Raw genomic sequence first — 27,169 nt, forward strand, 5'->3', positions numbered from 1 at the left:
GGCTTAATTTTGCAAGTATTTACAAAAAAAAAAAAAAAGTAAAATGTCTAAAATAGAAAAAACTTTTCAAGTATAAAATATTCAACTTGTGGTAGTAGTAGTACAGATTTACTTCAAAAGCAAAACCTACCTCAGTACTCTTTTCCACCTGTCTGAACTTTTCACTGGATTCTTCCTTACCCCTGAGAAACTGATTGTATTCTTTGTTACGTTCAAGTTTCAACCTTTCCTTAAAATAAAAATCAAAAGGCAATGTTAAACTTCAACTTCAGGAAAAAAAAAATACCTCAATGTCCTATCAGAATGTCAAATCTGAATCATACATATCAGAACTCTTACCCAGAATCAAGCTTTACTAATAATTTCAAGGACAGATGTCACTGAAAGGTATGGGAGAAGTCGGAAGAGGTTTGAGGACACCCATACAGCTCCCCAGGTCTTTCTTGTCACATGAGAATATGCATGACTACATGCTTTGGTCCATTGATACATGAGGTCTCTAACAGAAGGGAGTTGCTTTGTTCATGAAACATCTCCATTTTATACTCCAATAGTTAACAGAGCTCAGATGACATTTTCCAAAGAGCCATGCCACATAAATCCATAGATTCCAGGTTTGATTCCCAACAGCAATCCTAGACAAACCAGGTGTATTCTGCCAAAAGCATTCAGAGATAAATCTCTCCCACTAGTAAATATGATGATTGTGTTTGCCAGGAGATCTGTCATTAGCCTGTTTCCAAAGAGATATGATGGGGTTACCTTCCTTCCTTCCTTCTCAGGGACACCTCCCTCTCCTAATGCCCAACCCACTCCCCTGAAGCACCTGCTGCTAACCATTTGCTTTCCAAGGATAAAAAATGATCCTTTATATTTTAAACTTAAAAAGGGAAAATTATCACAGATTATAAAATATTATAATGAAATGTTCTGTTAAAACATAAATATATAAGATTTTAAAATGTTATTAAATTTTAATACTCCCGCGTCGCTAAAACAACACAATCTAAAAAAGTACTAAAGAAACTAGGTCAGCCGGGAGCGGTGGCTCATGCCTGTAATGCCAGTACTTTGGGAGGCTGAGGCGGGTGGATCACGAGGTCAGAAGTTCAAGACCAGCCTGGCCTACATTGTGAAACCCCATCTCTACTAAAAACACAAAAAATTAGCTGGGCTTGGTGGCAGGTGCCTGTAATCCTGCCTCCAGCTACTCGGGAGGCTGAGGCAGGAGAATTGCTTGAACTGGGGAGGTGGAGGTTGCAGTGAGCCAAGACCCCGCCACTGCACTCCAGCCCGGGCAACGGGGTGATACTTTGCCTCAAAAAAAAAAAAAAAAAAAAAGAAACTAGGTCTTTTGAAATTTATTAACTGTCCATTTTGTCTTATATACTATTTCATGATCTCTGATATACTCTGGTGAGACCTGAGTCACTACAAGAGGTGTAGAGTGCTTTATCACTTTCACCTCTAAGGAATATGGACGTGTATTAATGGAGTGACAGAATCACACATTCAAAGAACCCTTACCCTCACCCTACATAAAAGCTCACTATAATTTCACATCCACTCATTCCAATAACTGTGTTACATAGCATAAACTTTATAGTCAGAAATCAGTGCTGAAAAAAATGAATTCTGAATATTCAGTTAAGTACAACTGAATACAGCAAAAGAATAAACATATTAAAGAAATATATAATTATATGGTTACAAATGTTGTGTTCAAGAAAATTTTTTTAAACAGCATAAATATGACTCCATGGATTTTTGAAATAGAAGTATATTCAAGTATGGGGAACTGATGTGATCTTCCATTTGCATTTAAATCAGCAGTATGTTCTTTTATGATTTTGATGCCTCGGAAAACTGCTACCCACAATAACTACTCCTATCCACCTACCTTAGCAGATAACCTCTCACCAATAGGAAGAGAAACTCCCAAAGTAGATGGATCTGTTTCACTCGTAGATAGAAAATTTTTCTGTATATATACACATTAAAAAAATATATTACCTAATTGCCTTTATAAAATATGTTGCATAAATGTGTCTTTGCATTCTATATTCTAAACTAGTATTATATTATGCAGAGCAAACGAATGAAATGGGATGAAGACAGAAACTACAAATCTATATAGACCATACCAAAAGCATTTGGAAAAAAGAGAATTTTCTTCCAATCAACAAATCCCTGAAAGGGAAAATCAGGCCTTAATTTTCATGTGCAATATATATGCCTATTGATTCAAGATGATTAGAAGCATGAAAAAAAATTTCACAATTTATATTAGTCTTCTAAGCACATACTCTTCATTATCAGTGCTCTACTGTCTTTTGGTTCTCAAGGCAAATTTAAACTTCCTCACAAATATCTTAATGCATGCCACAAGTTTTTTTTCTATTTTTCCTATAATTATGTGAGTGAATATCTACTGAAATGCCAATGGATATAAACTATGAATGTTTATGTGTTCCTCCAATCTTGTTCATTAAGCATTTAAGTAACGCAGTGTAGTAGAGGCAGCATTAGACTAGCAGTCAAAAGACCTAGGATCTACAACTAGCCCAAACACTTATTAGTTGTGTAACACTGAGGAAGTCACTTAACTTTTCTGACAGACACTTTCTTCTTCTGTAAAATGAGAATAGTACCTGCTCTGCCTACCTACCAAAGCTGGTATAAGGATGAAGGAGGATAAAAAATATAAAATCCCTTTGAAAGCTGTAAAGCAAATACAAAGGACTGGTTTAAAAAAAAAAAAAAAAAAAAAATACACATGATCCCCAATTGGTAAAAAAAATACATATGATCTCCAACTTTCTGGTACTGTTACTTAGTAGTCAAATATTTTGGAATAATTTACTTCACTTCATTTCAGTTTCCTTGTCTGTAAAACAGAAATAATGCCATCTACACATCACTGGGTTATAAGGATAAAATCAATCAATAATTGTCAACATGCCTAATTCCATGACTTTTATTTATTCATTCAACAAGCAATTAGCAACCATCTAATACTATGCAGGTACTATTTTCAGGTGGTAGGGATACAAATATATTTTCCCTATATTCAAGGGATTTACAATTCAGTTGCAGAAACAGACATGTAAGCAAATAACTATAAAACAACGTATTAACTACAATAGCGTTGTATTCAAAACATTATGGAAAGACAGTAATTAGCAAAACTAAGTGATTAATAAAGTTGCATTAAATCTGGCCAGGCAGGGTGGCTCATGCCTGTAATCCTAGCAGGTTGGGAGGTCGAGGCAGGCGGATCACTTGAGCTCAGGAGTTCAGACCAGCCTGGGCAACAAGGCGAAACCCCATCTCTACTAAAAACACAAAAAATTAGCCGGGCTTGGGGCTGCGCGCCTATAGTTCCAGCTACTTGGGAGGCTGAAGCAGGAGAATCACCTGAACCCAAGAAGTGGAGGTTGCAGCGAGCCAAGATCAGCACCATTGCACTCTAGCCTGGGTGACAGAGTGAGAATCTGTCTCAAAAATAAATAAAGTGTCATTAAATCTGAATTTACAAATGAGTTGTGCTACAAAAGCTAATTTGAAAGTTGGCTGTATGGAACTCTAAACTTACCTGACAAGGAAAAAATAAGACACATGACCAGATCCCTGAGTGATTTTACTTCCTATATACTGAAGTACACTATAAACCTAATTATTTTGTAGAGTTATAAATTCATGAAAACCCCATTCATAGTTCCAACCAGGAAGATAGATTTAACATCCTCACTCCTTCACTGGGCAATTTCCCATTCCAAACATGAGTCAAGAATGATGTTCGAAATTTTCAATAAAATGAAAAGAATAAACAATAACAACAACATAGACAGGGAGTGGTGGCTCATGTCTGTAATCCCAGCACTTTGGGAGGCCAAGGCAAGAGGGACACTTGAGCCTAAGAGTTGGAGACCAGCTTGGGTATTTAAAAAAAAAAAAAAAAAAAAAAAAAAAAACTTTTTTTTAATTACCCTGTCTCTACCAAAAAAATTTTTTTAATTCTTAAAAAAACAACATAGTTTTTTCAAAAAGCTAAATTTTAATCATTCATTCATTCATTCAATAAATACTGAGTGCCTACCATGTGCCCAAACTTTCTGATACATTTGGGACTGAAAAAAACAGATAAAGATTCCTGACCTCCAAAAGCATACATTCAAGCTAAGGAACATGAAAAAGAAATAATAAACATAATGAGGAGTAATTATATAGCATGCTAGAAGGTAATAATTACTGTGACAAAAAGGAAATTAAAAGGACAGGCTACGGATAGTGCAGGTTTATCAGGCATGAGGGTGGGAAGAACAGAAATCAAGAATTCTCTTTTGGACATGGTCTACGTAAGATATCAGGTAGATTTCAAAGTGAAAATGTGAATTATGCAGCCAGCTAGAAAAGTCTGAAGTTCAGGATGGAGGTCTGGGCTGGAGATATTAATTAACTGACTCAGTTTAAAAACTGTTCCCCTGAAAACACGTCTTTTCTGTGTTTAGATGGTCAAGCATCTTTTATTCTAAAAACAGGAAACCATCTCTGGGCAGGAAGGGCTCAGGAAAAAAAAAAATTAATTAAAACACAAAAAAACATGGTAGTTGTTTGTTTTAATAACTCTTCTTGGCAAAATTAATAGATTTGATTTTTTTTTTTTAAACTCAAATATCCATGCAATCCAAGTCTAGAAGCCACAAGAGATATTAGTGGGACTTGGAAACCATACATATTTCAGGGGGTCCAGGAAGCTGCAGCCAGCTCCCTATATTCTGTGTAGTTTTCTTTTCCTCTTGCTTTCCCTTCCATTCCCACCTTCTCAAATGTGAACAAAACACTGTCTCTCTAATTTTAAGGAAATACTGCTCCTCTACACGACTATATTCTTTTTTTATTTTTTATTTTTGGAGATGGATTCTCTCACTCTGTCGCCCAGGCTGGAGTGCAGTGGCGCGATCTCGGTTCACTGCAAGCTCCGCCTCCGGGGTTCACGCCATTCTCCTGCCTCAGCCTCCCGAGTAGCTGGGACTACAGGCGCCTGCCACCACACCAGGCTAATTTTTTTTGTATTTTTAGTAGAAACGGGGTTTCACCATGTTAGCCAGGATGGTCTCGATGATTTCCTGACCTTGTGATCCGCCGGCCTCTGCCTCCCAAAGTGCTGGGATTACAAGCGTGAGCCACCACGCCCCCGGCCGACTATATTCTTAATAATCTAAAAAACTGGCTGGGTGCGGTGGCTCATGCCTGTAATCCCAGCACTTTAGGAGGCCGAAGTGGGCAGATCACAAGGTCAGGAGTTTGAGACCAGCCTGGCCAATATGGTGAAACCCCGTCTCTACTAAAAGTACAAAAAAATTAGCCAGGCGTAGTGGTGGACGCCTGTAGTCCCAGCTACTCGGGAAGCTGAGGCAGAAGAATCGCTTGAACCCGGGAGGCGGAGATAGCAGTGAGCCAAGATCCTACCACTGCACTCCAGCCTGGGCGACAGAACAAGACTCTGTCTCAAAAAAAAAAAAAAAAAAAAAAACAAACGAAAAAATCTTAAAAAACTCCTTCACATCCCTTTGAATTTAAAGATTTGTACTTTCATGAAGGCAATTTCTTCTTATGTCTCCCACCACTATCCTTTTTAAAAATCTTACCTAGGGAGTAATGCAAAACCTACAAGAGAAAATGGAAGATATCTGATACCAGAGGAAAACTCCACCCAATTAGAAGAGGTAGGGAAGGGGAAGATAATGAGGTATAAGACCAGGGAGTCAGGCTGGAACATGAAAGACATGTGCAATGCTAAGGAATTTGAATTTTTATCCTGGAGGCAGTAAGGGGATACTGACATATTTAAATAAGTTAGGGACTGAATCATTCTGGAAAATAGCTTGGAAGGTGAAGTGAAAATTAGCGCAAGGAAATCAGTTAAGAAGTTGGGCAGCAATTTAAGACAATGAGAGTCTCTACATGCAGAACTGTCCTAAAACACAGTTGCCATGTTCTTCACAGGCTATTTAAGAAAGTATGATGCTCATCACTGCCTATTGCATATAACAAGTTAAAAATCCACTGCCTTCTAATTTGATCCTATCCTATATACATCGTTATTTCTTACTACTCTCAAAAAGAATGATATTCTGACCCAGTCAGGCTGGTAAACCTAATATGCCTCATTCATACAAAGCTAAAGTCTACCCTCTAGGTCCTCCTTTACTCTATGCTCTCCATTTGAAAAGCTTTCTCGCTTCAATTCTCTCTCTAGATCATCCAAATCTAGATTGCCTCACAAAATAGAAATTCCCACTAGGAGAACTTTCTTGATCATTATATCCTTCTTGTAGTTACCACTTTCTGAATCGTATGAATGTTATCTCTGCAACTAAATTCTAAGCCTCTTGAAGACAGGATGCATACCTGATATATCTTCATAATAAGTGTTTAAAATATGTTAGCTGAATGGTGAATCTGTGAAATTCCTTTTAAAACCAGTTTTGTAAAACCATAAACTGTTTCTCTTTGTTTTCCAATATAAATGGACAATGCAATCTATAGATTTTGGTGCAAAAACAGAGTAATCCAAATTCTGACAACATGTAGTTCAAATATCTTGGATATTCTACTACTCTATTAATCTTACTGTGATTAGTGTAATTTGAGAAACAAAAAATTGCATGCTGAAAACAGACTTAACTGCAGAATATTCAAAAAGAATGCATAAGCAAGCAATAAACACAAATGCAAAGCAGGAATCAAAAGTAATGACTATATTAATGGAAAATTATAATGTGTATGGTGTCATCTGCTAAAAGCAAGAATACAAAATGGTGCCATTCAAACATCTCAAAATCACAAATGAACCAGTTTTCCTAATTGGTTTGAATCTCATAAATGCAAATGATTGCAACCTACTAGATCGTAAAAAAAAGAAAAAGAAAGAAAAAACTGAAGGAGGACGTATTGCAGACAATCCTACCTTTCTTTTCCCTTGTGTAATGCCCTAAAGTCAAGGGAAACAAACCATTGACAAAGTGTATTAAGTCAAAGTTCATTCTCTCCATGTGTAAATCAGAATAAGTAAGAGACATTTGTACATTTGGAACAAACATAAAGCAGTAAAAAACTAAAGAATATTTTGAGATGACAACAAACATCACAATTGTTTAAAATAATTTTATAACCTAAATTTAAAACTTACAATAAACCTTTGGCCACTATATAATTTAAAAAAAATACTCAAGAGTTCTGCTAAGTAAAACATGAGATCATAAAACAAAAGCTTTAGTGGCTAAATAATTAAATGTAATTTTATAAGCTTGGCTCATAGGACAATAATTAGCAACTAGAACTCCACATGTCATTTTAATACATAGTTGGCGGGTGTAGAAGAGTGGGAAACCATGATTGGACTACTTCAAACCATGACAACTTTATAGAAAACATGAAAAACCATAATTAACGATCTCACTTAAAATTAGAATCCACTGCCTTAGTCAAAAGGTCAAAAGTCTGTATTATTCTATGGCACCAGTTCTCAGCAATATTTTTTTCTCTATCAATGTCATATATGCCACTTAACTTTGACTGGAATACTACTTTGCTAGTACCACTGAAAACCTAAAAATTAACACATATGACTAATACCTTATGAAAACAAATTTAGGAGCTGAATTCTGAAACATTAAACCCAAATCATTAATAGAACTTATTACCTGAGTAAGATAACGTCTGTAATCTTGCCGCAATTCTTCTTTTAATTTATGTTTCTTCCGTTCATAGTCTTCTCCAAGTGGTAAACTTAATCCATAATCAATTCCTAGAAAAAAAAAACAACTTCTTAGTATAATTCATTTTCAAACCAATCTCAAAGTTCTACTTCCTGTAACAAAGCACAGTAAGAAGGAACAGAATTATGCTGACTCCAAGAGCAGGATTAGGGTTTTTTACTTAAAATGTCTCAATAGATAATACATTCACATAATCAAAAATATTATCAAAAGTATCATTCTCACCCATGAGCCCTAGCCACCCTGTTCTCCTGTCCAGAACAACAAACATTGTTATTTCTTGTCTCCATGCAGAGAATTTTTTAATGCACCTATAAACAGATACTTTTATATTATCATATACGTATTTATATGCATGTGTGCATTATATTTACTTTTTCCCCCAGTTAAGACAAGTAGTCCAGCATTGTTTGGCATCTTGCTTTCTCAAGAACAGCAAAATTAAAGAAAAGCTAATTATCTTTACTTCTTCACTTAATTATGCACTAATTTCTATAAAAATGTATACCAACAACAATTTTAATGCATCATTTTCAGTCTAGGAAAACTAATAACATGATTTTTTTAGCATATAAGAATATCTTTAATATAACATGTTTCTGAGAAAAAATTATTAGGGCCATGTGTTGCTTAGGACGACTTTTTTTTTTAATTTTCTTTTTATATCAAAGAGCATTCAGATAGGATGAAATTCCTAAAAACTTCTAAAGTTAAACCACTTCTGATTTCATAAAAATGGATATTAATTTTTATTGTGGTAAAATGTATATAATAAAAAACCTACCATTTTAATCATTTCAAGCATTCAATTCAGTGGCATTAAGTACATTTACAATGTTGTACAACCAACACCACTATCCATTTCCAGAATTTTTTCATCATCCCAAACAGAAACTCTGTAAATGGATGTTAATTTTTGAAGAAAAACTTCGAATTTGAGTAGTATTTCCTTACACAAAATTTAAAAATCAAATAACATTTAGGGATGATGACAATGATGACTGTACAACTTGTAAATAAACTAAAAACCATTGAATTGTACACTTTAAATAGGTAAATGTTATGGCGTGTAAATTATATCTCAACAAAGCTATCAAAAATCAAATTATATACTTTTCAAATCTTCAATAATAAAATACTATGTCAAGAAGTATAGACATTAGATGAGTATTCAGATTTCTGAAGCTTCATCCCTTTTTTAGTCCTACTATACACATAATACTATAGTATTAAAAAATTATCATTTCTAAACAAAATAAAACTTGTCTTTTTTTTTTTTCTTGAGACAGGGTCTTGCTCTGTTATCCAGGCTTGAGTGCAGTGGCATGATCATGGCACACTGCAGCCTCAACCTCCTGGCCTCAAGCAATCCTCCCATCTCAGCCTCCCGAGTAGCTAGGACTACAGGCATGCACCACCACGCCCAGCCAAAACTTTCCATAAAGATTCAGCTATGAGCACTATAGATGAAATAAAATTTGACTGCAGTTTATAAATTGATATAAAAATCACCATTTTGTGCCTTATTTCTCACAATGTAGCTGAATGATGGGAACTTTTCAAGAATGTGTCATATCACTGCTTTACTACATCACTGAAACATTTCAGGCAGGGAAAAGGCCAGTGTAATATAAACATAAGTAGATGTTTATGGATTCTTACAGAATACTAAAATCCACTTACCGCTATCAACACTGGAATTCTCTTGATAAACATTTCTGGCCTATTTAACTCCTTGATGATAGAGGTGTAACAGAGGATTCCTTAGGGACACCTCTTACACATGCTTCTAATTCTCTTCCAAAAGAAACTAAAGCATTCCATATGCTTGGAATTTTAAATCATCCTAGAAAGGAACTGTTTCCTTTTGAAGGAATCTTAACCTTTTTTTAAAGATACAGAATTTAAGCCTAAAGAGAGAAAGTTTTGATTCTCATGTTCAGAATGGAACATCATACATAAAACTAAACTATAAAATCTATGAAGGCAAGGCCCATGAGCTATTCAATTTTATAATGCTGGCACATAACTTTAACCCAAGAAAATGTTCATCGAATAAATCTGCAAATGAATATATGAATGAGTGCCTGAGCCAGAGGTAGAAATGAGAAAAGGTGAGGGGGAAAAATATACTATACTTAATATTCCATTTCTCCTATTAGCGGTCTGACTGCATAGAGAGGTAGTTACCAAAGTTACATATCACTAGTCACATAGGGTCACAATGGATGTTCTACTGTGCCAAGGAGTAAAAGACAACAATGCTGCCAGGATGATGCCAACACACTGCCTTCCCATCCAGGAACAAGCAATTTACAAATTTACAAAAAGTGTATGTTTAAGGTGGCTTTTACTGCTGTTTTTCAATTCTACTTGGTGGGTTTATGTGGAAGAATGGAAAGAAAAACATAATTCATTTTCATTTACATTATTATTCATATATACATGTATATATATATATATTTTTTTTTTTTTTTTTTGAGACGAAGTCTCACTCTGTTGCCCAGGCTGGAGTGCAGTGGCGCAATCTTGGCTAACTGCAACCTCCACCTCCCGGCTTCAAGTGATTCTCCTGCCTCAGCCTCTCAAGTAGCTGGGATTACAGACGCCTGCCACCACACCTGGCCAATTTTTGTATTTTTAGTGGAGACGGGGTTTCACCATATTGGCCAGGCTGGTCTCAAACTCCTGACCTCATGATCCGCCCACCTCGGCCTCCCAAAGTGCTGGGATTACAGGCCTCAGCCACTGCCCCCGGCCTATTATTCATATTAAGTTAAATTTTTATTTACTAAGAGTATTTGTTTTTCACTATTAATTAAAATAGTATTGTAAAATTGTCTTAACAGACAAGTAACAATATACAATGCCTTCTGAGTTATTTATAACTTTATTAACTTAATGTTTAGTCAACAGAAAACACTAACTTTTTAATTCTTATTTTTGTCATCTTGTACCAACATTTTATGGCATTAGAGGTAAGTCACAGATATAAAATTAGGAACTGTATAGAACAATGTAAATATCCTATTCTTTTAAACCATGCATTAACAATAGCATCTCAATTGACTTAATGAGCTAAGGAACACGGTGAGGCTTACTTATTGTGCTGTTGTCTTCTGATGGATCTAGTAGCAAATAAAGCATTCATGTCATTTTAGGGTCATTTGAAGTGATGTCACTTCATCAAGTATAACATCAATGACCCTAAGATAGTTAACACTATGCTTCAGAACTATAGTAATTAGAAGTATTTGGTTTCTATAGCAGTTGTGGCTTACATAAAATACTTAAGACTGAAGTATATAACTTCTTCATAATTAATTTACCTTCTAACAGAGCATTCATCATAATCATGAAACAAATTACCATGGAACATTTACTTTCTTTTCATTATTATACTACCATGAAAAAGCATTATGTAAAAATAATCAAAAGACAAATTATAGGAAATAATAATAGGCCTTAACACAATGGGTGACTTACAAGGAGATGTGACTAATTGAGGAGACACTGTACTCTTAAATTTCAGCTATAAAGGTATTACTACAACGACCCATTTGACTCATACAAAATGAATAGAAACTGTAGAAGAGTATCTGTGATTTAGTTTACAACAGGATAAACCTAAGACAAAGAGGAATGATAATTAAAACTACAACGCTGGGTGCTGTGGGTCACGCCTGTAATCCCAGCACTTTGGGAAGCCGAGGTGGGTGGATTACTTGAGGTAAGGAGTTCGAGACCAGCCTGACTAAGATGGTGAAACCCCATCTCCATGAAAAGCACAAAAAAAGTAGCTGGGTGTTGTGGCAGGCACCTGTAATCTCAGCTACTCAGGAGGCTGAGGCAGGAGAATCGCTTGAACCCAGGAGGCAAAGGTTGCAGTGAGCAGAGATCGCGCCACCGCACTCCAGCCTGGGCAACAGAGCGAGACTCCATCTCAAAACAAATAATTAAAACTACAACTAGACAGATGCAGTGGCACAAACCTATAGTCTCAACTACTTAGGAGCCAGAGAAGGGAGGATCGTTTGAACCCAAGAGTTCAAAACCAGCCTGGGCAACATACCAAGACTCTATCTCTACAAAAAATTTAAAAATTAGTCAGTCATGGTGGCCTGAGCCTGTAGTCCTAGCTAGTCGAGAGGTTGAGGCAGGAAGATCCCCAGAGCCCAGGAGTTTTAAGCTACAGTAAGCTATTATGGTGCCACTGCACACCAGCCTGGATGACAGAGTAAGATCCTCTCCCTTAAAAAAACTGGGTGGTGGGGGGAAACTACATGTTTTTAAGACCTTCACACATTTGTATCAAAACATTTTTAAAAGATTAATGTAAGTATTTCAACAATATTGATTATTGTTAATAATACCAGTAATGGTTGTTAAACAATAAGTTAGTAAGAATTTCTTTTAACGAAATAAACACAACTATTATGGCTAGAAACAGTTTAGGGAGATAAAAGATCTTTTATAGATCACTTTTAGGTGACTTTCTCTTAATTTAATATTACTAGTATTCTGACAAACTCCTTATTAAAGACATTTTTTATTAGCTTATATGAACTAAATCATGTACATTCTATGTGTAATAAAAAAAAAATTGGACTGCTACTTTCTCTGGGCTTGGAAAATAAAAAAGAAAAAAAAAATTGAATGGCCTTTGTCTCCAGTTCCTGGGAGGTAACCTCTAAATCCTTAAAATTTTCCAGACAATGGGAATGTCTTTATTATTCACAGTGGACACCTTGGACCACAGCTAATAGTTTACACTAACAAGGTAAATCATTGTGAGCCCCTAGTGGGTTTGACCTTAAAATTTACCAGATGATGGGAATGTCTTTATTATTCACAGTGGGTACCTTGGACCATACCTAACAGTTTACACTAACAAAGTGAATCATTGTGAACCCCCAGAGAGTTTATGCTACAGAGATGACAAAAACAGAAGCTGGTCATGCCAGAAAAACCAACCATGTGATTTGAGGGTTGGGCCTTTGCACCATGTGACATCAGCCAGGCCTAAGAGGAATGAATGTAGCAGGGCTAGAGATCAAGCCAAGAAGCAATGATTCAACCAATCATTCCTACATAAGGAAAATCCAGTAAAAACTCTGGACACTCAGGCTCAGGTGAGGCTGATTGGCAATATTCTGTATCCGGTCACATACTGATGTTCTAGGAGGGTAATGTCTCCCTGAGACTAACAGATGCTTCATGTTTGGACCCTCCCAGACCTTACCCTATGTGTCTCTCCCTTTGGCTAGTTCTACTTTGTATACTTATGCTATAAAACTGTGACCATAAGTATAGTGCTTTCTTGAGTTCTGTGAGTCATTCTTATGAATTATTGAACTTGAGGGGATAGGGGAAACCCCCAAATTTATAGCCAGATGGTCAGACCTGAGGGTGTCCTGGTGACCCTTGAACTTGCAGCTGGAGTCTGAAGTGAAGGCAGTCTTGTGGAGGCCTATGCCCTTAACCTGTGAAGTTTGGTCCAACTCCAGGTAGCTGGTGTCAGAAGTCACTGTAATGCTACCTCAAATCCTTTTATGAAAGGTATAAATGGTGATAGAAAGAGCTACATGGAATTAACCATGAATATCATCAGTATCTAACAGAAAAGAATTTATAAAATCATAGTGTTGTATGATAGTTGTACTATGAGCTATCAATAGATTGTTTTCATTGGATAAAATGAGTATGTCCAGTTTATATATCACTGATTACTATACTACGCTTAATTACTTATTCAAACTATGATGTTACAGGGCTTTAATACCTAATTTCCAAATTTGACCTATATTAGACCTGTTTTTTATAATTCCTAAATGAGACCACTTAAGGAAAACCCTTAGTTGCCAAATAATTTTACATTTTTCCCAGTGTGAGAAACTACGTATTTGACTGAATTTTAAAGCCACAATTAATCAGGCAGGAGGTCAGTAACTAAATGCTTATGCAGTATAAAATTAGTCAAATTATATATTGTTCTTTAATAAAATTCCATGTGCATCAAATGGTTTCAGATGGCAATGGAAGAAGCATTCCATGAAAATTAAAGTCAACACACCCAAGAGAATTAGTTTTATTTTTGCAATGGGGACATTAACTCGTTGGTTTAAAACATCTTTTCCAAGCAGTAAGTGCTGCGCACTGTGCTAGGCAGTGGAAATACAATGGGAGACAAGTTGGCATGTCACTGTGGTACAAGAGAAGCTGAATAAGTTCAAAACTACTCTTCACGAGGAGAACAAATCCTCTAGAAGCACATGACAAGACTGACCAACCCAATCTAGCAGAAGTATTAAGATGGCAAATTTATCATATAAGAAAAAAAGAAGGCATCAAAGGGTTTGAAGCAGAGACTAATATGATCAGATTTGTTTTATGCAAATATATAAAAAACATACAGAGATTTGGTACAGGGGGCTAGACTGTAAAACAAAACAACCACCAAAAACACTAGGAAGCTTTTACAAAAATCTGACAGACAACAGAGGCCTGCATAAAAGAAAGTCAGTGGGATTACAGCAGTGACCTTATTTGAGATTTATGCATTAGAATCAACTAGACTTGTGTAACTGCTTGATATAGGAGACAAGAGAAGACAGGAAATCAAGGATGACTAGGCAGCCAGCTCAGTGAGATGGGGAGCACTACTAAGTTTGACAAGAGTATAAGTTAATTTTGCAAATTTTGATGTTGAGCCCATGCCATACATGACCATACAAGTACAAATGTCCAATAGAAAATCAGATATATGGGTCAAGTTCGCAATAGAACCTGGGACTGGGGATACAGATTCAGAAGTCATGAACACACTAATAGTAAATAAAGCCCTGTGAGCGGATATGGACACTCGGGGAGTGTATAAGATGAGAAGTCGGCTTAGGTCAGAGGCCCAAGTAACATCAATTAATGAAAAGGCAGAGGTCACCGTCTTTCAGTTATACTTTTAACTCTCCATCATATGTGAATGTAATGATCAAAGAATAATTCCTAAGACAATTCAAACAACTACTTTTTTTTTTTTTTTTTTTATTGAGATGGAGTCTCTCTCTGTCACCCAGGCTGGAGTGCAGGGGCATGATCTCGGCTCACTGCAACCTCTGCCTCCTAGGTTCAAGTGATCCTCCCACCTCAGCCTCCCAAGTAGCTAGGATTATAGGCCTGCGCCACCATGCTGGGCTAATTTTTTTGTATTTTTAGTAGAGACAGGGTTTCACCATGTTGGCCAGGCTGGTCTTGAGCTCCTGACCTCAAGTGATCTGCTGGCCTCAGCCTCCCAAAGTGTCGGGATTACAGGCGTGAGCCACCACGCCCAGCCTGAAAAACATTTTAAAAAGATGGAAGGCCAGGCACAAGTGGCTCATACCTGTAATCCCAGAACTTTGGGAGGCCAAGGCAGGCCGATGGCTTGAGCTAGGGAGTTCGAGACCAGACCAGCCTGGGCAACATAGCGAAACACCACCTCTACAGAAAATATATGTATATAAAAAAAGTTAGCCGGCATGGTGGTGCTCACCTGTGGTCTCAGCTACTTGGAGGCTGAGGAGGGAGGATGAATCACTTAAGCCTGGACAGTGGAGGTTGCAGTGAGCCAAGATTATGCCACTGCACTCCAGCCTGGGCGACAGAGTAAGACCCTGTCTCAAAAAAAAAAAATAAATAAATGATGTAAAGGAGAAAAAGAAGTTAATATTTATTGTGTACCAATTAAGTGCCAGCCATCTTTTCACGTATTTAACTTTCGCCCATAATGACTTTCCGAGACAGGTGTCATAAGATAAGGAAACAAAGTTTAGCTCCTGACAGGTCATAAAGGCATCACAGCCCAATCCAAAGCAAGCTGTAACCCTAGAATTTAAAAGGGATTCTGTCTAACCTTAGCGACCTTAGTGCTTGAGATAACCTACTAATAAACTTTTTAAAAATTATCTCTTGGAATAATTAAAATTTAGATTCATAAAAACATAGGGCTGGAAGGTAATCAAACTTATTTCACAGAAAAAAATTGAGAGCCTTAGAGATTAAAAAATTTTACCAATATATAATACTTTAGTTCACTAATGCTGTATATTAATAATTTATAAGAGATTCAAAATGGAAAGAGTTATCTATGTATCTGATATTAAAAGTAGGGCACCCACTTTGAGCTATTTGTCTAATGGAGAGACAAAGCTTACTAACTATTCAATTTCTTGGCCAGCATCCCCTTGTATCCACTGGCACACAAAAGCAATTTAGGAGTATACCTACAGCCATGAAAAGCTGTCTGTTTGAGAACAATGCTTTAATCAAATGAACTTATCATAGTTGATTTTCTTTTTGTGAAAAAGTTTGTCATCAATAAATCACAAAATGCACATTAAAAATATTCATACAGGTCGGGCACAGTGGCTCACACCTGTAACCCCAGCACTTTGGGAGGCCAAGGTGGGTGGGCAGATCACCTGAGGTCAGGAGTTCGAGCCTGGCCAACATGGCGAAACCCTGTCTCTACCAAAAATATAAAACATTAGCTGAGTGTGGTGGCATGCACCTGTAATCCCAGCTACTTGAGAGGCTGAGACAGGAGAATCGCCTGAACCTGGGAGGTGGAGGTGGCAGTGAGCCGAGATCGTGCCACTGCACTCCAGCCTGGGCAACAGGGCCAGACTCAGCCTTGGGAAAAAAAAAAAAAAATATATATATATATATATATATACAGACTGGGCACAGTGGCTCAGGCCTGTAATCATAATACTTTGGGAGGCCGAGACAGGAGGATTGCTTGAACCCAGGAGTTCAAGATAACACTGAACTATGATCATGCCACTGCACTCCAGCCTGAGTGACAGAGAGAGAGAGAGAGAGAGACCCTGTCTTTAATAAATAAACAAAAATTTTTACATATTCATACATTTTCTTTTTTTAAAATGTATACCTACCAAGCCAAAATGTGGTAAAAAGTTTCCAAATATTTTCTTTTTTTTTTTTTTTTTTTTTGAGACAGAGTCTCGCTCTTTCACCCAGGCCAGACTGCAGTGGCGCTATCTTGGCTCACTGCAAGCTCCGCCTCCTGGGTTCATGCCATTCTCCTGCCTCAGCCTCCCGAGTAGCTGGGATTATAGGCGCCCACCATGCCCGGCTAATTTTTTGTATTTTTAGTAGAGACGGGGTTTCACGGTGTTAGCCAAGATGGTCTCAATCTCCTGACCGCATGATCCACCAGCCTCGGCCTCCCAAAGTGCTGGGATTACAGGCGTGAACCACCGCACCCAGCAAAAGTTTCCAAATATTTTCATACCATACCATAATCAAAGCATTAGTATGGCTACGTATTAACTTCTTTACAATTCCAACATGATCATCAATAATTAAAATAGTCTTTCACCAAACAGCATTTTGTACCCTTTAAGCATATTTCTTTAATTTTTAAATAAGCAAGTTCACCATTTTCAATCAACAAATAAAAGTTTCTCTTCTCTCTCTCTCACACACACACACACAAACTCCTTTCAAAGTTTTCAATTTTTAAGTTATGTTATACACACCTTCTTCTATAAGTTCCACAAATCATAACCAATGCAGTATCACATAAAACAAGTACAAAGTTTTCAGTATGAGTTCTATTTCATACGTAGACCATATTGACTTATATAAGATTCCAGAAAGACAAATTACTAGGATTCCAAATAAATCTTTTTTTCTGACAAGACAAACCTCTTTCAGAAGAGTCCACTAAGGATATCTTAAAATAAGTTTAGCACATCTAATGACATACCTAAGGAACCCCTGGTCTGTTGACTATTTGGTGGTATGTTTTCCTTAGCCATAGAGATCAGTATCTTACTGTTTTCAGAAAGCTTCTCTGACAACTTTCCCTGAAAGACATATAATGTTTACAAAGGCAAGAGAAAAAAAAAACCATGAAATATACAAACCATCTCAAATTTTAATTAAACAGTTTGATGAAATTACAAAGTACATCACAGAAGAAACTAAGCATAAGGTTTGAGGAATTCACCAAAGGTATTTTAATTTTATAATAGATATTCTAATATTTAACTCATTCACTTACCAACAAATATTTACTGAGTTCCCATTAAGTGCCAAACATTTTGTCAAGCATTGAAAGTATAAGAGTTTTAAAAAATAGAAGAATTTCTGCCATCATGAAGCTTATAAACTACTGGGGGGACACATAACGAACTCAACACATGATTAGATTACGTGTTATGTAGACAGTGGCAGGAAGGGGTTATGAAAAAAAAACAAACAGATTAAAGTAAGGAGGCCCAGAAATGCTGGGGGACTACAAGGCCTCACTGAGCAGGTGATACTTGAACTAAGACTTAAAATTATTTATGTACAAATTAATGTTAGAAATTATAACAAAACTGTCTTTAAAGCTATGTACTCCAAATTATGTAACTCCAAAGCCGTAAGCTGGTCCTAACTACTGGAGAGTGGTTAAGAGATAGACTCTGGAGCTGCATAAAGGTTCCACTCCTGAATCCACCACTGTGTGGACCTGGACAAATTACTTAACTCCTGTGAGCTTCACTTTCTTAATCCATAAAACAAAAAAATTTCACCTACTTAACAGGGATATTATGATTAAATAAAATGATACATATAAAGTCCTTGGCATTCCTGGTACATGACAGGTTATTATGGAAGAAAGGCAACCTATTATGTTGGTTCCGAGGACAAGCACTGGAGCCAGGCTGCCAGGGGTCAAAGCCTACTTCCACCGACTCTACTGCCTTAGTCTCACTACTTAACTTGCCTCAGTTTACTCATCTGGAAAATTACAATAACAGCACTTACCTCTTAGATTACTGTGAAATATAAACTCTTAGAATATGCCTTGTCCATAGCTAGTACTCAATAAATGTTAGCCATGTGAGTAAAATTGTAATTAGGGTATCTATAGTATCTATATTATTTATCATCTCAGCCAAGATACCTTTGTCCAGGACAAATGCTAAACCAGAAAAAAACACTGGACAACAGGTAAACCAGAATCATCTTGAACAAACCAATATATATGGTTACTGTCATTATGATGAACCATATGGCACAGATTAAACTACATGCTGTATCTTATTACATACACTGAGCCCTGAGAAGGTGCCACAACAGTCTAATCAGTGCTGTATTCTCAGAGCTTAGCATAATACCTAACACAATCTCAGTAAGTATTTGCTAAATGGATAAATCAGTTTCACCTAAACAAGGAAAGCTTTAAGAAAGCCTTTCAGACATTGCTTTAAGAAACAATTATTTTAAGCCGGGCACACTGGCTCATGCCTGTAATCTCAGCATTTTGGGAGGCCGAGGCGGGTGGATCTCAAGGTCAGGAGTTCAAGACCAGCCTGGCCAACATAGTGAAACCTCAACTCTACTAAATATACAAAAATTAGCCAGGCATAGTGGCGGGCACCTGTAGTCCCAGCTACTCATGAGACTGAGGCAGAAGAATCACTTGAGCCTGGGAGGCGGAGGTTGTGGTGAACTGAGATTACACCACCGCAGTCCAGCCTGGCCAACAAAGCGAGACTCTATCTCAAAAAAAAAAAAAAAAAAGCAATTATTTTAAGAAATTTATATTAAGAAACACAAATAGTACAAAATAAATTAATAAATTCACTTTTGCAGATTTCAAAAAAAACTTTTTAAACTAATTAAATTGAATTTTTTCACATAGACTATAAACTTGCTTTTACAACTATTCTGTTTATGTTGTGGAAGTTCTTTGTAATAGAACTGGTCTCATAATCATTTTATAACCAAATAATTCTTCAACAAGAGATAAGAGAAACACTGTGAGATATAAACCACCACAAAAGAAAAACTGCATTCAAAATTACTGCAATCTTGTCTGGAGTCAGGCTCGCAGAATGACAGCATAGTACAAAACAGAAGATTCTCACTCATAGAAGAGGATGTTTTGCATTTACACAGAAGTAATCTCCATAGACAATTATAATAAAACATGTTCAAAGAAAATTATTAAGTTTACCTTCATTTCCATGTAAGGTGGATCACTTTCCAACTCTGCTTTGTCTTCGGCCAGTCTGGCTTTTCGCTCTTCAATAAATTCATCCAAATTATCAGCCATTTTGCAGATTCTTTAAAAAAAAATTTCAGTGAGCATATCTGTATCACCGTATTTTTAGCCTAATTATCAACATGTAGACTTAGTCCACATTTAGTTTTCAATCTCACTTATCAAATTGAGAAATTCAAACTTAAGATTGATCATAAATATGTCTGCCTACTGCCTCTCCCAGCTTCTCCAAAAAGCCTACAATATACTTTAAAATATCTGAAATAAAAAGAAAATGAAAAACTACCACCACCCTCCATATACACCCCCTCCCTGGCAAAAAACAAAGGCAAGCAAACAAAAAGCTCTTTAAATCCTTAAGCCAAAGCACTTTAAAAAAAAAAAAAGTTTTTTTTTAAATATTGGGAGATAATTTCTGACTTACAGAGAAGTTACAGTAATAATACCAAGAACACACAAAGAGTCTTTATTAATTCCCTATTAAGATTTTGCTCCACTTGCTTCATCCTTTGCTTGTGCACACAAGGTCATTCTCTCCATACACACAAACACAATTTTTTCTAAAATTATTCAGAGAATAAAGTACATATATCATAGCCCTTTGCCCCTAAGCTCTTCAGTGTGTGTATCTTAAGAATTGGGTTATTTTCTTACATAACCTCAACATAATTATCAACTTTTGTAACACTGATTTTTTAATCTATTGTCCATATTCCACTTTTGTCAATTGACTCAATAGCAGCCTTTACAGCCTATTTTTCTCTTTCTAATTTGGGATCCCATCTAAGTTAGGTATTGATTGCATTTCACTGCTTTATCTCTTTTGCCTTCTTTAATTTGGAATATCTATCTCTACCATCTTTCTTTGTCTTTTACCAATTTACACAGGTAAAAGAATCCTGTGTAATAGAACATCTTTTCAATAGAACATCCCTTATCTGGGGTGTGCCTGATGTTTCTTCATGACTAAATATAGATTATGCATTCTCACCAGAAATATTAGGTGAAATTTTAAGGTGTCACAAAGAGAAGGCACATGATATTTATCTGCCCCTCATTAGTGATGCTATTTTTGATTATATGGTCAAGATGTTGTCTAATTTCTGAACTGCTAAACTGTTCCTCAAAGTATAAAGTACCATATTTACATTCCAATGTATAAGAATGTATGTGGGTTGTAATGATAATTGCAATTTCTACACATCCTCGCCAAGGCGTGATATTTTCAGTCATTTTTATCTTAGTCATTCTGTGTATTTAGTGGCTATCTCTCTGAGGTTTTAATCTGCATTTCTCTGATAACTATGATGTTGAGCATCTTTTCATCTATTTATTTACCACGCATATAATCATTGGGAAAGTATCTTCTCAAATCTGCCCTTCTGTTAAAATTAGCTTTTCTTTCTTTTTTTTTTTTTTTTTGAGACAGGCTCTCACATTTCCCAGGCTAGAGTGCAGTGTTGCCATCATAGTACACCTTCAGCCTTGAACTCCTGGGCTCAAGCAATCCTCCCACCTCAGCCTCCTGAACAGCTAGGACTATAGGCAAGCACCACCATCCCCAGCTAGTTTTTTCATTTGTTTGTTTATTGCAGACACAGGATCTCACTACGTTACCCAGGCTGGAATGGTATGATCATAGCTCAATGTTACCTCTTCAATTCCTGGACTCAAGTGATCCTCCTGCCTCGGCCTCCCAAAGTGTTCCGACTACAAGCATGAGCCACCAAGCCCAGCAGATTGTTTTATTACCATTGAATTGTAAGATTTCTTTATATGTACTTGATAAAAGTCATTTATTAAACTTGCTTTATTTTTATAAAGCAATATTTTACAAAACTTGCTTTGTAAAAATATTTTCTGCCAATCTGTGGTTTGTAAGTTTTCTTGATATATTTTTAACAGTGAAAGTTTTTAATTTTTATCAAGTCCAATTTATCAATTTTTTAATTTATTGTTTGTACTTTTTGTGTCCTATCTAAAAAAAAAACTTTTTTTTTTTTTTTGAGACAGTCTTGCTCTGTCGCCCAGGCTGGAGTGCAGTAGCGCAATCTCAGCTCACTGCAGCCTCCGCCTCTTGGGTTCAAGCAATTCTCCTGCCTCAGCTTCCTGAGCAGCTGGGACTACAGGCGCCCACCACCACATCTGGCTAATTTTTTGTATTTTTTTGTAGAGACAGGGTTTCACCATGTTAGCCAGGATGGTCTCGATCTCCTGACCTTGTGATCCACCCGCCTTGGCCTCCCAAAGTGCTGGGATTATATATATATATATATATCATTGAAGAAAGGCAGGCTTTACCTAAAAGAACATGTTGAAACTTATAACAGGTAAACAGTACATAATGTAAACTTCATGCTATTATTTACTACCAAAAGAAACACTGATTTTAAAACATAGCTTTAGGCTGGGCTTGGTGGCTGACACTTGTAATCCCAGCACTTTGAGAGGCCAAGGTGGGATCACTTGAGCGCAGGAGGTCAAGACCAGCCTGGGCAACATAGTAAGCTCTCATATCTACTAAAAAAATAAAATAAAAATAATTAGCCAGGCATAGTGGTGCATCCTGTAGTCCCAGCTATTGGGAAAGCTGAGGCAGGAGGATTGGATCACTTGAGCCCAGGAGATCAAGGCTACAGTGAGCTTATGAGCATGCCACTGTACTCCAGCCTGGGCAATAGAGCAAGATCCCATCTCAAAAAAAAAAATCAAAAAGAGAAATATATATATATTTACATATATAGTTTTAGCAAAATATATTTCAAATCAACAAAAGTTGATATATTCTGGCCAATTTCTTTTGTTGTTTTTCGTTTTTTAGAGATGAGGTCTTGCTCTGCTGCCCAGGCTAGTGTGCAGTGGCACGATCATAGTTCACTGTAACTTTGAACTGCTAAGCTCAAGTGATCCTCCCACCTTGGCCACCAGAATCACTGGGATTATAACTGCCAGCCACCACACTCAGCTTATTTCAGCTTTCTTTTTTTTTTTTTTGAGACGGAGTCTCGCTCTGTCACCTAGGCTGGAGTGCAGTGGCGTGATCTCAGCTCACTGCAAGCTCCACCTCCCGGGTTCACACCTCCCGGGTTCACACCATTCTCCTGCCTCAGCCTCCTGAGTAGCTGAGACTACAGGTGCCCGCCACCATGCCCGGCTAATTTTTTTGTATTATTAGTAGAGACAGGTTTTCACTGTGTTAGCCAGGATGGTCTCGATCTCCTGACCTCGTGATCCGCCCACCTCGGCCTCCCAAAGTGCTGGGATTACAGGCGTGAGCCACCGTGCCCGGCCTATTTCAGCCATTTTTAATTTGCTAATAGTCATGAAAGATTTTTCCTAGTAAAAATTCTGAACTCAACAGCAAACAAGTTTTCATGTTTAAAAAAAATCAATCCTTAAAATCCTCTAATCTTCTTAAACATTCTATGTCTGATAGGAATAAAATGATGAGATACATATATTTTGCTATAGAATTTTGCACAGAATTTAAACAGAAATGTCATTTATCTAGGCTGGGGGCGGTGGCTCACGCCTGTAATCCCAGCACTTTGGGAGGGTGAGGCAGGTGGATCATCTGAGGTCAGGAGTTCAAGACCAGCCTGGCCAACATGGCGAAACCCCATCTCTACTAAAAATACAAAAATTAGCCAGGCATGGTGGTATATACCCGTAATCCCAGCTACTAGGGGACACTGAGGCAGGAGAATCACTTGAACCAGGCAGGTGGAGGTTGCAGTGAGCCGAGATCATGCCACTCCACTCCAGTCTGGGCAACAGAGTGAGACTCCGTCTCAAAAAAAAAAAAAAAAAAAAAAAAAAAAAGAAATGTCATTTATCTAAAAAGAAAAAAAAACAGTTAATATGCCACCTTCACACGGAACTAAGGTTTCCATACAACCTAATAATAATTATTAATTTAACATGTTCATTTACATGTTGTTCTAACCAGGCTTTGAAAGATCTCCCTCTTGAATTTATAGATGCTTATCTTTCTCTTTACTGTAATTATTTAACATTATAAATTATAGAACTGATTTTAACTTACAGTAATCAAAAGTACAAAAAGTACAAATAAAACATACTTTTAAACAACCATAGTAAATATAGCATATGCCATAACTAAAACATAAGACTTATCCGAGATATAAGTACATTTCTAATCATTTCTAATTTTGTCCTATATCTAATCCGATTAGATTATAATGACTTTAATATTAGAGAGTCAAAGACACGAATGAGTTTTCTCCTGGTAATGATCTCCAGCCAAAGACCACCAGGAAAACTACTACAGTTAAGTTGGATTTACTACTCATTGCATTAAGGAATGCACGGAGAACATACACCATGGCGAACCCTGTGGTATCCTGGTAAGAGGATATTGGAAAAGACTTACATGTGTTGGGTGATTTGGGGGAAGGCTTAATTTAAGGAAGCGGAGCTTTGCTCAGGATTGAACACTGTTAGAAGTGGGTTTAATTCTATGATGGTACCACTCAATAAATCTAAAATATAGGGGGAGGCTAATGCTGTGACTGGTAAACAAGCAGTAGTCACTCACATCAGCTGGGAAAGGGAATGTTTGGTATCTTGGTTCTTGGACAATATTTACGTTTTGTCTGTTTGGACACACTGATGGAATGTTTTTGTCTTGATCCATCATAGACACAGAGTGGCCTTATCTGATGTCGACATTCTGTACAATAGTTTATCTTTAACAGAAAAACACAAAGTTACTGTGAATGCCAGGCTAGTTTCTAGCAATACCAGTTTCTAGATGTCACGGCCACTTTTCTTTTTCTCACTCCTAAAAGCATGTGATAACTTACATAAAACATATTTCAACTACACAATTATTCAAGAATTACTTGGTGAATCACAGAGACTGGGTTAATAAATATGGCATAGGTACAATATAAAGAAAGTCTGTAATTTAAGGATTAAGTTGCCAAAAATAAATCAGCTGAAAGAAACCTAAATGAGATTATTTATATATTTGACACTCTACAATATAGTCACTCACAACTTTTTTCAAGATATCACGGCCAAGTATTATTTCGCCAGTAGCTATGTACATAGTATGTAGATGATAAACAGTTTTCAGGAAAACAGTTTAATTGAAAGAACTGAGTTTGAAATACATTTCTATCACTTATTGATCTCAACATGAATAACCTCAAGCATGTTCCTTAACTGCTCTATGCCTAATCTATAAAACAGAAATATCATTTATTCTAGTATATTATGAAGAAAAAAGAAAATAATGCATATAAAAAGTATGACAGAGAACTTAACACTTAGAAATCCACAGATCAGGCCAGGAGCGGTGGCCCATGCCTGTAATCCCAGCACTTTGGGAAGCCAAGGGGAGTGGATCACCTGAGGTTAGGAGTTTGAGACCAGTCTGGCTAACATAGCAAAACCCATCTCCACTAAAAATACAAAAATTAGCCAGGCATGGTGGCACACCTCTGTAGTCCCAGCTACTCACGAGGCTGAGGCAGGAGAATCGCTTGAACTCAGGAAGCAGAGGCCGTAGTGAGCCCAGATCACGCCACTGTACTACAGCCTGGATGACAAGAGCAATACTCTGTCAAAAAAAAAAAAAAAAAAAATCAACAGATCAATTCTTTTATTGTTTATGGTTTTGTATCTTTATAGTCTTTGCATATATGAAGATTTACCTCTTAAAAACAGAGCCTGCAGCCGGGCGTGGTGGCTCACGCCTGTAACCTCAGCACTTTCGGAGGCCGAGGTGGGCGGATCACAAGGTCAGGAGATCAAGACCATCTTGGCTAACATGGTGAAACCCCATCTCTACTAAAAATACAAAAAATTAGCCAGGCTTGGTGGCAGGCGCCTGTAGTCCCAGCTACTCAGAAGGCTGAGGTAGGAGAATGGAGTGAACCTGGGAGGCAGAGCTTGCAGTGAGCCAAGATCGTGCCACTACACTCCAGCCTAGGTGACAGAGCGAGACTCTGTCTCAAAAACCAAAACAAACAAACAAACAAAAAAAAACAGCCTGCAAATGTAAAGTATGCTGAGATTTAAATAATCAATAATTGATACCTGGTTATCATAATCCACACCAACATCTCTAAATCTTAACCTTTGGCTCTTTATGCTTATCATATAGATATAAGCAGACCAGAGCATACCCATTCTGCTAAGTCTAGTCAAATCCAATAAACAAACAGAACCCAGTAAAAACTGAGTTTGCCCAATTCCTTCTCCCAAATTCATCAGTCACAAAAAGATGGGAAAATGTTGCTCCTATCGTTTTCCCTCTCAAGGAGTGGAGTACAAATTTCCTCCCTACTATGGGAGCATGAGAAATGGAAAATGACTCCCCTCCTAAAGCAGGACATTGTGCTAGAGGCTGGTGTAATAAAAAATATAAAATGTGGCTGGGTACGGTGGCTCACGCCTGTAATCCCAGCACTTTGGGAGGCCAAGACAGGCAGATCGCTTGAGGTCAGGAGTTGAGACCAGGCTGGCCAACATGACAAAACCCCATCTTTACTAAAAATAAAAAAATTAGCTGGGCATAGCAGGAGGCTGAACCATTGCTTGAAAACGGGAAGCAGAGGTTGCAGTGAGCCGAGATCACACCACTGCACTCCAGCATGGGTGACAGAGTGAGACTGTCTCAAAAAACAAACAAACAAACAAAAAAACAAATATATATGTGTATATATACGTGTGTGTGTATATATATACGTACATACATAAACATGATTCTTGTCCTCAAATTTGGACAAGATAATGCCCCCTGCTACAGAGGCTGACAGGGGTTTAGGAGCTGAATGTGAGATATCCATAATGGATACACTGGAGATATGAAGAAATCAATCTGAAAATGTCTAGAACTCAGAATAGAACCCAGGCTGGAAATAAAGATCTAACAGTGTTCAAAACAATCATTAAGGCTGTGGGAGAAGAGTTTTGTCTGGAAAAAGAGACCCTAGAGTAGGGAAACAGGACCTAGAACAGGTGTCAAAGTGTGGTAACATGTGAGGTAGGGGGAGGGGCCAGTGAAAGAGCTTTAGAAGAAAGGGAGGGACAAAGTGACCAGGACAATGTTTCTCACTTCTCGTCCATCCGGAGATCCATCTACCGAATGAAAGGTTCTCCATCTTTCTCCTGGCAGATGGCATCCACATGAGCAACTTCCTCCCATGGGTACACCCAAATTTTGACAAATTTCCCTAAATATTGCTAAGATGTAAATACTGTCGCTGGGGGAAAGAGAGGGAGGCTGGGAGACAGGATACAAAGAGAGAGTGAATAAATATATAAAACCATGTTGAAGTCTTTCAGCAGCTAT

At 37.2% G+C, this 27,169-nt stretch overlaps 1 protein-coding gene across 31 annotated transcripts in view; it reads right to left on the reverse strand.

The window, feature by feature from the left end:
* Positions 1-27,169, reverse strand: part of CSPP1 (centrosome and spindle pole associated protein 1) — a 132,152-nt gene that overhangs the window by 103,060 nt on the left and 1,923 nt on the right. For 9 of the 31 annotated variants that reach the window (XM_063611530.1, XM_063611537.1, XM_063611533.1 and 6 more), the window contains exons 2-6: positions 19,798-19,906; positions 17,554-17,653; positions 7,710-7,813; positions 1,901-1,981; positions 131-229 (exon numbers count right to left, since the gene is read on the reverse strand). In XM_063611530.1, the coding sequence (XP_063467600.1) occupies positions 131-229; positions 1,901-1,981; positions 7,710-7,813; positions 17,554-17,653; positions 19,798-19,896 (483 nt within the window). In that variant the 5' untranslated portion in view covers positions 19,897-19,906. Of the gene's footprint in view, positions 1-130; positions 230-1,900; positions 1,982-6,973; positions 6,998-7,709; positions 7,814-15,312; positions 15,429-17,553; positions 17,654-19,797; positions 19,907-27,169 lie in introns of those variants that run through there. The other 22 variants (XM_055299127.2, XM_063611536.1, XM_063611538.1 and 19 more) reach the window with 9 other exon arrangements.

Source organism: Symphalangus syndactylus, chromosome 11 (assembly GCF_028878055.3).
Source record: "Symphalangus syndactylus isolate Jambi chromosome 11, NHGRI_mSymSyn1-v2.1_pri, whole genome shotgun sequence".
NCBI classification, from domain to species: Eukaryota; Metazoa; Chordata; class Mammalia; order Primates; family Hylobatidae; genus Symphalangus; species Symphalangus syndactylus.